Source organism: Larimichthys crocea, chromosome XIII (assembly GCF_000972845.2).
Source record: "Larimichthys crocea isolate SSNF chromosome XIII, L_crocea_2.0, whole genome shotgun sequence".
NCBI lineage: Eukaryota > Metazoa > Chordata > Actinopteri > Sciaenidae > Larimichthys > Larimichthys crocea.
Genome location: NC_040023.1, coordinates 32,787,934 through 32,799,220, shown reverse-complemented (window position 1 = coordinate 32,799,220; position 11,287 = coordinate 32,787,934). Strand labels below are relative to the sequence as shown.

General features: G+C 40.1%; 1 protein-coding gene and 1 long non-coding RNA gene across 4 annotated transcripts; one reads left to right on the top strand and one right to left on the bottom strand.

Moving 5' to 3' along the window:
- The first annotated feature begins 4,496 nt into the window (after positions 1-4,496).
- On the top strand, positions 4,497-9,184 carry etsrp (ETS1-related protein). 3 transcript variants are annotated; one of them, XM_027286418.1, is made up of 8 exons: positions 4,497-4,671; positions 4,925-5,006; positions 6,157-6,243; positions 6,338-6,412; positions 6,498-6,650; positions 6,730-6,984; positions 7,733-7,851; positions 8,383-9,184. In XM_027286418.1, the coding sequence occupies exons 1-8, from the start codon at positions 4,615-4,617 to the stop codon at positions 8,674-8,676; spliced, it is 1,122 nt and encodes a 373-aa protein (XP_027142219.1). In that variant the 5' UTR covers positions 4,497-4,614; the 3' UTR covers positions 8,677-9,184. The 3 variants fall into 3 exon arrangements, with proteins under 3 accessions (XP_027142219.1, XP_027142217.1, XP_027142218.1); XM_027286416.1 differs by having other exon boundaries at positions 6,124-6,243; XM_027286417.1 differs by having other exon boundaries at positions 4,498-4,671; positions 6,124-6,243; positions 6,501-6,650.
- On the bottom strand, positions 5,015-10,341 carry LOC113747279 (uncharacterized). Its single transcript, XR_003463517.1, has 3 exons — positions 10,235-10,341; positions 9,657-9,779; positions 5,015-5,884 (listed from the first exon to the last, which is right to left on the bottom strand). It is a non-coding gene; the product is annotated as an uncharacterized LOC113747279 (long non-coding RNA).
- Positions 10,342-11,287: the final 946 nt, after the last annotated feature.

Genomic DNA, 11,287 nt, shown 5'->3' with positions numbered 1-11,287 from the left:
AGAAAATACCAACACCTTATTTTCAGGTGATTACACACTAATAAAAACATAATTGTGTATATTGCCTGTTAAATCTGACACACTGGACCTTTTTTAAAGTGTGTTGTTACACCCACCGGTCATCTATATGTCTTTACTAAGATAATAACTGCACATATATCCATGCACACTCTGCACTTGATGCAGCGTCAGCATGTATCTCCTGTTGTAGTCTGTGTTGTAATTTGTGTGTGTGTCACCTCCGCATAGTCATGTCTGCGCTGTGTTTTAGGTTTCATGTAGCACCTCAGTCTTTCAAGGCTGAAATGACAATAAAAACCTGCAGACTTGACTAATGTTTGGTTAGAGAGGGGTTAATTTATATCTACATTTATTACTGAAGTTTGAGGTGGTGTTTCTAAACCACATGACAGGGACGTAATGTTGGAAATAAACAACAACACCTACTACGGCCTGAATAATAAACATAAAGCAGAATTATGAACTTTCTGACGGTGTCTGATAAACTCATGGCAGAGCTGTTGGTGTACTTAATGAAGTGGCTGGTACAAGCACCCAAGAAACTTCGAAAAAGTATTGGTACTGTTTCATTGTCACTGAGTTGGCCATCTCTGAATTTAATAAAGAAAATCTCTTTCTTGAGCCTGTATATGAATTAAAGCACATGGATTATGTCCCATTAATGATTATGTCTCCTCGAGGTGAACCTCCAGACATTTTAAGGAGAACTTCCAAAGTGAGTGAGCAACACGTTTGTGCACAGATGTCAAAAGTTCATTTAAAGCATCATGAGGCTGCAGCAGCCCGAGTTCTTCTCGACGGGAACCTTAAAAGATCCCTTACAATGTTTCCAGTGTGAGTCCTCCTTCGGCCAGATGTGTGTTCAAAGGTTTTATCTGCTCGAGTTACTCAGAAGAATGGGAGATGGTCCAAAGTTACATTCTCTTAAGTACAGAACATTCCTCTTTTTTTCTGTTCCTTTCACTGAGAAGAGTGACCTTTAACCTGATAATTCTGTAACTCCATCTGAGTAACAGCTGAAGCCTCATAGATGAACTTTTAAACACATTTGTGCACAAAACACGTGAGCCATGTCTCATCACTCACATTTAAGGTGAATTATGGATGCACCTCCTGATGAATAATGATCGCAACAAGTGAATAAAACTTGTTTTAATGTTCACAGTCAGCGAGAATCCTGAACACGCTGTCAAGTCACTGTATAAGTCAGTGTTTGCACCGTTTACCACCTCAGAAAATACTCAGCTCTCTAAGTGCTACCGTTATGACAGAGGTTATCATACAGTTGACCTATATTCGGTTCACAGTTCACACAGGAGGCCGGTTTATACGTATAGGAAGATTATTTACTGTTGTTGAATCCTGAACAGATTCACAGCTACCTGAGTGGAAGCACTGATCTGCACATGTATTTCCTGTTTGGAGTGTTTGAACCATTTGTTTCACGTCCACGTCACATTTTTAGCTCATAACTAAATCCTGGATTTAAGTGCATACTACAAAGTGTTACAGGATTACATTCCTGATCTCATAGTTTCAGCATTTATATATATATATATTGTAGTATTTTGATAAATTAATTAAAATATAGAGAGATTCCTCTGCGTATAGCACTGACACCACAGTTTGAGAACCAGTGAACCACTATAAATCAATTGTGCTTGAGCAAAAGATAAAAATCCACAGTATGAATTCAACATTTCTGTCTTTGTAAAGCATAACCTGCATAAATTACAAGATTAAGCTGCAAAGTAACTCAAATTAAATGCAAAAGGGCTACAAAGACACTAGATATTAATAGTTACTTCCAACATGTGTGAGACTAAACATAACCGAAGCGTTGATTTCTCCCAGTTTTCATGAAGCATCCACACCAGACTTCCTTTAAAATGTTTAATTATTTGAATTTCCTGCACATTTTTTTTTTGCATTGCTCCGTGACAGTTAACTTTAACTGTGACCCACCGTGTAATTGCCTCAAGTGGGGCTGCTGATAGTTTAGTGCAGACGGTTGTTAATCACTTGGTGTTTTGTAACTTTATCCCGGTTGTGTCTTTGTCTTGAGGTGGGGCTCCCAATCACGACTCCCCGCGCCGACGCGCACGATTTCACCCAGCTCCACTTTTCCAGATGGAGTCTGTGTGTGTGTGTGTGTGTGTGTGTGTGTGTGTCTGTGTGTGTGTGTGTGTGTGTGTGTGTGTGTGTTTGAGAGAATAGCAGAGATGTTTGTTTATACAAGGCCCTGGGCTCGGCCTTATCTGCTGCAGCCACTCACGCCGTGATTTCAGACTTTCTTCAACGAGCGCTTGTGTGTGTGTGTGTGTGTGTGTGTGTGTGTGTGTGTGTGTGTTCTTTCTTTTTTTTTTTTTTTTTTTACGGGCCATTGTTTTGTCGAATGGTTTCTAAAGATACAGAGATTTTCTTTTCTTCCTCCCACCTCATTAGAAACCGACTGCTCTGATTTCAAAAAAGCCTGCTGCACTTCATCCACACCCAAACTGTGGCACGGTAACCGCAGTCAGACAATCAGCCTTGAAATATGTGAAGGTCATTGAGGGAGAGGCTAAAGATAGATATAACATAATAATATTTAGTATAATATATTTGAATTTCATCGTTTCCTTTAATTAAAGATGTAAAAATATTTAATTAACGTCATTAAAACAGTTAAATAACAGTTAAAAAACGTTTTGACTGAGTTGAAAGTTGAAAGTGTACTGCCTTGTTCATAATGTCATTGTACTGTATTATGTTTTTTAATGTGATGTGACATTAATCAGTTATTAGTTTTGTCTCTAAAAAGTCAGAACATGGTGAGACTCCTCTTAAAAATCTTGTTTTGTCTTTTTTTTCTCACTTAAACATTTAAATTGACACTAAAATTAATTTTCTGTCATTAGGTTAATTAGGTTAATTAGTTAATCAGCTCTAGTTGTTTCATTCTGTTTGTCAGTGTGTTTTAACATCTGAGATGACAGAAGCAAATTCCCGATTCCCGATAAATCCAGATATTTGGAGTTATAAAGGTATTTGTGACTCAGCAGTGAGTCAGTGACATTGTTGTGGGTCTGATTAATGTCCGATCATCCTGATAGATTCTCATGGGATTTGACCCAATAATGACTTTGTGATTTAAAAAAATCTTTATTCAGGGGGATCTCTAACTGCTACATGTAATCACTAGTGGAGAGTACCTACATTATTTCCATTCCAGTGTTTCCATTTTCACTTTAGTTACTTTTAAATGATCAAAATACACAGAAGACACGGGTTTCTAAAATGTTTCACCAACTAGAACAAGCTACTACAACATTAATAGTAAAGTTATAGTGATAATAATGAGACATTCTCCTGGCTAAGGAGTACTTTTACCACTTTGAGTACTTTTTGTTGCCTGATTTACACTTTTACATCAGAAAACAGTGAGGGATTGGTATTTTTACTTGACTAAAAGATAAATAAACTTCTTTCACTCGTGCAGATAAGTTAAAAATTAAAGTTTTACTGTGTCAGTTATATAAATATATATTAATAAAGTATGAAACCACTGGTGGAAAGTAGCTACATTTTTCCAAGTACTACACTCAAGTACAATTTTGATGTACTTTACTATATGTGCTATAGTACTTTACTTCTATTTTAAGTTATACAATTATTACAACACATAACATTATACTCCACAACATGTATCTGACAGCTTTAGTTAGTTTACATTTTACACAGAAAACATGAGTTTCTGAAATGTTTTACCAGCTAGAATAAACAACATTAATTATAGTGTTTGTAATAATGACGAGATAGCAGCATTATTCCACTGTTAGGGTCTAATGAGTACTTTTGTAACTTTAAGTACCCTTTGTTGCCTGTTTTATACTTTTATACTACTAACATTTGTATTTTTACAGTGAGTAAAAAAGATAAATACTGCTAAAAAAAAAAGTAAAGTTTTACAGAGTCAGCTATTTAAATCTAGATTTAAGAAATGTTACACTCCTATATGCACCCACAGGTGGGAAGTAGCTACATTTTGATGTATTTTACTTTAGTGAGTTTCTTTCTACTTCAGCTCCACCACATTTCACAAGGAAATACTGTAAGTTGTACTTCACGACATGTATCGGACGGCTGTATTTAGTTACTAGAATAATGAATAATAGAGATACTCTGCTGCTGCTTTATGAGTACTTTTACTGCTTTAAGTACTTTTTGTTGCTTTTATACTTTTACATGTTTGCAAAACATATTTTTACAGTGGTACTTTTACTTTAGGAAAAAAAGTACAAGAAGTATAAATACTTCTTTAACTCGTGTAGTAAAATTAAAGTTTTAGGGCGTCACTGAGTCTTTTATGAATGAATGTTTAGTCGCCTGCTGCTAAGGGGAAGAAGGGGGGGGGTCTGACGTCACGTACTTTTACCCGAACCTGGTCACGACGCATGCGCCCCGCCCACCTCCGCTGCGTTTATAAATGGAGCCGTTCCGGCCGCAGACTGACCACTCGGTGCTGTACGGCATTTGTGGTGAAATAACAAAAGTCTTATAAAGAATATTTTGGACAGAATAAAGACAGAAGACAGAAGAGGACAGAAGGACATGTACTGGGACACCGTCATCAAACCTGGAGACAGAAACACAGAGACCAAAATAAAGGTGGGTTTACACTTTAAATGGATTTTTACAGATTATAGAAGCTCATTTATTTAAGAGTTGTGTTTCTATGAGCAGAAATATCAGGATTTTATAAACTAAATGGTGTTTAATCATAAATATAATAATCTATCATGAGACTAATTGTAAGTTTTTTGTATTTTTTATAATATCTGTGTTTATGCAGGGTCCATATAATGATATATGTAGAGTGCTATTGATCAATAATGAGTTGTTGCAATGTCTTTCGACACAGATGGAGGTTTGCCAGACTGGATATTACACAGAAGACTTCAGGACACAGGAAGTGCCAGCTGGCTTTGACTTTGCATCTTATGGTGAGTTGAGCTGCAGTGCTCCATCACATCACAGCACAGCACAAACCAAAAAGACTTTAAACTCTCAGTGATGAGCTTTGTGAGTTTTGTGTGTGTGTCTCTCTCTTTTTTTTTTTTTTTTTTTTATGTGAATGTTTGCACGGTCTGTTTCCTCTGAACCTGAGCAGCTGAAGGACAGAGGAAATATTTGCGCAGACTGTATCATCACATCTGTCAGGAGCTTTCTCAATGAGACCTTGACACCCGGGTTTGGGGGGGGCTGCGTCAGGATAATAGTGTAAAGGGAGAGAGGGGGGGGTCTGCTGTGTATGTGAATAATAACGCTTGAATGGGCTGATGCAGGGAGAAACAGGGTGGTCAGGTTATAGACACTCCCCTCTCTGTCTTCCCTAATCCTTTCCTCCAGACTTCCTCCTCCAACAGATTTAGAGAGCACCCCCTCCCCTCCGCTCGCCTCCTCCCCATCCCTCCATCACTACTCTTGTCACACTCCCTCCACTGGCGTTTCCTCCTCGCTCTTCCTCCCCCTCCCTCCCTCGTTTCCTCCCCTATAGCTGCCTCCATCCATTGAGCCTAATGTCCATGGTGCTGATTGGACAGTAAACAACTTATTTTCTTACCCCAAAACTCACAAATCCACCTCATCTTTTCCTCACTTTTGTGCTGCGATTAACCTCCGATTTAAAGGACCATACACCAAAGATTTAAATTCATTTTCTACCTCTGATTTCAGTTCATTGTGTGCAGAAAATGAACCCGCAGAGACTTGAAATGACGGAGCAGAGCTGCTTTTATTGGTGGACAAAGTTGATTTAGTTGCGGGCAGGAACTGGCTGGAAAGGTCTTCCTCTGTGGTGCATTCAGGGGTCTTCCAGTGCCTAAATTTAGAGAGCAGATGTAACAAAAAACAAACACGGAGATCCTTACATCCATGTCTGACTTTCCTCAGAGCAAAATGCTCATTTAAAGTCTCTGCAAGTGAATCTTTCACACCATGGCTTTGGAAAGTATGTCAGATGATCCCATTGTTGTGGTCCTTTACGAGCATAAACTCCTCTATCCTCCATCCTGCCTCCATCATCATTTACTGACTCCCATCTGTCTGTTTAACCTCCAGACTACCCTGGTGAAGACCTGTCTTTTCTGTTAGACAGTAAACCACCCGGACAGCAGCAGTACGTCACAGAAAACAGCTACCCAGAGCCACCGAAAGCGTCTCACCTTTACGACACTAAAGGTGAAGCTTCAAAATATATAAAAAGACTCTTGTGGTTGTTAATGTGTTGATGCTTTTGGCTTATTTCACAGTTTTTGCTCTTGTTTTTCCTCAGTGAGCGCCAATGACGCCAGCCTCTTCAACCTGGACGTGTACCAGGAGTTCAACTGGTGGGCCTCATATCCGCACGGTGAGCCTCTCACTCTGTCTGTAGTCTCACTGTGTGTGAAATAAACCTTTAAAGGTCTTATCGTGACTAACTTTTCTTCCATCAGCAGATGGGCTGACAGTAGATCAGCCACAAACCGGATACCAGGAGTCTCAGCAGACGTACCAGACCCTGGTGTCCCAGAATGGACAGTTCAGCCCGGCTATGGATGGCAGCCACAGCCCCTTTCTAACTGGAAAGGCAGCAAGTACATTACAAAGTAAGACTTCATCTTCTAAACACTCTCCCTGTGGCCTAATGTTGCCATTCAGTGTCTTAACTCTTTGTCTTTGTCTCAGGTGAGACAGATCAGAGCTCGTTCTCGTGTAACTCGGCTGAACTGTACGACTCGGACGGACAGAGGCAGACGTCGTCCTTCTGGCCTGAATACTCCCAGTCCAGCTTCACTGCCCTACCACACCCGCCTCCGGCCTCCTCCTGCCCTTCGAACCAAACCTCAGAGCAGTACTGCCCCCGTGTGATGAAACGCAAGAACACACACCCACAGAGGCCTGACAGGGAGGGTCAGATGACGGGAATGTCAGCTTATCCAGGTGAGAGTCTGCTTTCTTATAAAGATGGATTATTCAAAGAAAAATGCATTTTTATCTTGTTGTTTCTCTCTGTTCATTAATATTCTGATCATCTATATATTGAAAAACATGAATTCCCCACTGATATATTAAATAATTATGTCTGTTTAGGACATATGGGAGTCAATCTATGTTTTTTCCAATTGATCAAAGTAACATTTCTGATTATTTTGCTTCGTTAATCGATTGTAAAAGTTCAGATTAACTCTAGAAAAGTATCTCTGAATGCTCCATCTTCTGACAAAAGCTTTGAAATGATGAAGATGTAAGACAGAGAAAAGTCAGAGAGATTAAACTTAAAAAAATCAAATGTTTTGTGGGAACAATAAACTCCAGACTTTGTGAAATTGTTCATTATTATTACCAGCACTTTACATTTAGGTGCTGCACTTAAATTTCGAGGTACCTAAGCTTTCCATTTGATGCCACTGTTGGAGACTTTTTTACTCCATTACATTTATCCGACAGCTTTAGTTACAAGTTACTTTACAGATTAAGTTCTTAAATATACACACACGCATATATATATGATCGTATATCAGAAAATGTGCTGAACTTAACTAAATAATGGGTGGTTTGGTGTCTGTCGGTGCTGCTGAATCCTTCTTTAACCGCTGATTATTACAGGTTAATGAAAATAAGCTGCCATCATCAACGACAGTCACCTGTAACCAAATTAATCAGACTATTTATTCATTTATTCATTCAGGATCTGGTCCAATCCAGTTGTGGCAGTTTTTACTGGAGTTACTTCTGGACTCTGCCTGCCGAACCTTCATCTGCTGGACGGGAGACGGCTGGGAGTTTAAGATGTCCGACCCCACAGAGGTGAGGAAACATCTCGTTTTGGAGTAGGGCACCGGCTAATTGGTGGAAAGTAAACTAAACTAAATATATTTAATTCAGTTGCTGTACTTAAGTACACAAGAAGTTTCCCACAAAACTCCTTACATGGTTTAATTTGAGACTTTTGGAGGAACAAAGAGGTTCCAGGTTAGAAAAAGTCCAAAGTTTGAAGACCGTCTTAAAGAATTTACCTCCAGGCTGAATAAAACAGTGTTTTTGCCGTCTCTGGTTGGTAGTTTTAAGCTGTTGGGTGTATTTTTGGGTCTTGGAGTCCACCTGTACTTCACTGCAGCCAGTTTCTACCCCATGATTGGAAACCACTGGGCTAAACTACCAAACAGTAGTATGGTGCCGTACAACAGTAAAAAGCTGCAAACTACACACTTCTGACGGCACATTTAGCCGATAATACTCTCACATAAGTAAAGTATCTGATGCCGGGTGTATTCTGTGTTTCTCTGATGTGTAAACAGTCAAATTCAGCTTGATTTATGTTTCCTGTCGATCCCACAGGTGGCCAAACGCTGGGGTCAGTGCAAGAACAAACCCAAGATGAACTACGAGAAGCTGAGCCGCGGCCTCCGTTACTACTACCACAAGAACATCATCCACAAGACGGCGGGCAAACGCTACGTCTACCGCTTTGTCTGCGACGTGCAGGGCATGCTGGGAAAGACGGCGCAGGAGGTCCTGACCAGTCTGAACGTTTTGCCCACGAACGTGGCAGAGTCATGGCAGTGCCCCGGGGCACCGGCGGCGGCGGCAGCGACATCAGAGCACAGTAGTGAACCGTGGGCGTCACAGTAGCATTTTTTTTTTAACGGAGTACTAAAACCTGCAAAGTGAACACTGCCTCTTCAAAGCCTGGCTGAGCTGCAGCGTCCTCACGGGGGAGGAAAGCAGACCAGAAGGTCAATTTACAGATGCTGCATTTCAGGGAGAAAATTACCAAACACTCAGACAATATGCTTCTCCTCCATAACAAATAATATAGAACAAAACTCTTCCGATACCTGACCCGTAAACCTGAACCAGCCTGGGACATTTTAAGCACTAGAAATGGAAAATCTCATCATTTGATGTGTCTCTAAGGACAAAATTAAATTGTAAAATATTGTTTATATGATCGCTATGTAGAGTTTTGTGCATTTATATTATGATTATTTTTTTTGTAATACAAAACTCATGTCTACCTCTGCTGTTAATCAGAATAACATAAACTGAGATCATTTTCAGGCGTCGACTGTGAAGGTTTCAGCCTGTCTGATGATTGTTGGTGTAAATAAACTGTATATAAACATTGTTTTTGTTTTTTCTCATTTGTGTAATGAGTCTTTTTTAATCATTAATGTGTTACTAAGTTTTCTGTTTGACATCTACATTTATATTTGATCAACAAAAAGGATTATGTAACCAGTTTTTAAAGGGTTAAGTGAGTGAGCTGTTTACTCTGTAGTATATCAGTACTTCCTTATCCAATGCTGCCTCCAAGTGCTGCTCGTAAATATCGGCATCCAAAGTGATATGGGTTACCTCACCTGATATGGTTTTTATTTTATGTGAGAGAATAAGTTCTCCCGTTATCTATATGTCTAAATGTTTCTTCAACAGCTCCCATTCAGAGGTCAGAGTTTGATTGTATTTCTGATTTTAAATAGGTGATCTGCAGACATTCTTCTGTAAATAAAACCTTAGGTAAAGTCAATTAAGTCGCCAGGTAAATTGATATATTAATGTCCTGAATTAGGAGCAGAACCATGGTGCAGTGGTAGAAGGAAAGTTCAAACCTTGGCTGTGGCCTTTCTGTTTGGAGTTTGCATGTTCTCCTTGTGTCTGTGAGTTCTCCTCAGGTGCTTCAGCTCTCTCCCATCGTCCAAAGACATGCAGGTTAATGTTGACCAGCCGTGTTTCTACAGTAGGCCAGAAAGCACAAACTAAACGCTGGATCTAGATAGGGCTCTACGTGTTCTTCGCACATTTTGCTGCATGTAGTCGTACATTTTCTCTTGTCATGCGAGGAAGGAAAATCCTACACACTGCACCTTTAACAGATAATAATCCAGGACATCCATCTATTATCTGTAACCCCTTATCCTTATCAGGGTCACGGTCGGGCTGGAGCCTATGCCAGTCTTACCTACAGGCACATTGGAGTGCATGTCTTTGGACAATGCAGAGAACATCCAAACTCCACACAAAAGGCCCCTGTTGGGGTTCAAACTTGTTGTTGTGAAGGGACAGTGCACCAACACTGTACCACCATGCCACAGCCATGCTCTGTAAATAAAGCCCACTAAATCTGACACAGTGTGCTGAACACAATTAAAACATTGACTCTTCCACCCATCACCTGACATGTACCTACCTCTTGAGTGTAACTCATAATTCCGACACATCCCCGTGGCATTGAACGCCTCCTTCCTGCAGTAGAATTAAGGGAAATACAAAAACTCTCAGAGTGATAGTTCATCTCTCTCTCAGGGCTTCATTGACAACAAGAAATGCCCCCCAACAAAACTGTAAAGTCAGCTCTGGTGGACACACTGGAGGATCTGACCCAGCAGAACTTTGCCAAGTTCTGCCACCGGCTCCTGGACCGCAGAGAGGAGCCGCGGGTCCGACGGAACAGGGTGGAGGGGAAAGGCGTCTTAGAGATCGTAGACGTCCTGGTTTCAACATTCACAGAGTCCAGAGCTCTTGAGGTGGCTCTGGACATCCTGAGACAGATTGGCTGCAACGAGGAGGCGCGGACACTCGGTGAGAGAGAGACTGTGTGCTTCATTGCAACAGTTTGCATTTGTTTGTGCAACCCATTTTTACTTTCATTTTAAACCACACACATACCATCTGCATGAAAGCCTGATATTGATATTTGAGAAAGCAGAGAACTGTTTTATTTTGCATGGACACAAACAGACTGAAAACTATGGAATGAAAGGAAGATTATTCTGCAGAGAATAAGACAAAGCAGAGCCAAATATCTCAGATATGAGTCATTAATGTCCATTAATTGTGTTATTTGGCTGAAGCTGGTCTCTTCTTCTTCTTCTTGGTTGTTGTTTTTTGCAGCAGTTCACACCATGAAGGTCTCATTCACAGTCTTACAGTTGATTTCTGAGGCTGGTAACTGTGATGAACTCTAAAGTCTTCCTTTTCCTTGGTGCAGAGCCTTTCATCATACACTTTTTTGGTTTGCTACATAATTCTTTGTGTTACATAATTCTTTTGACATCTACAAGGTAGAAAATAATAAAAATAAGAGGGAAAACACTGATAAAGAAGGTGTGTCCAAACATGAACAGCACAGGAGATACTGTATATTATTTCTTTTTCTTTCTCCTGTAACACATCAGCTCAACATGTTTCTGTTTTTACAGATAGAGAGACAGCAGGAGGACATTAGACATCTTGTCCCGAT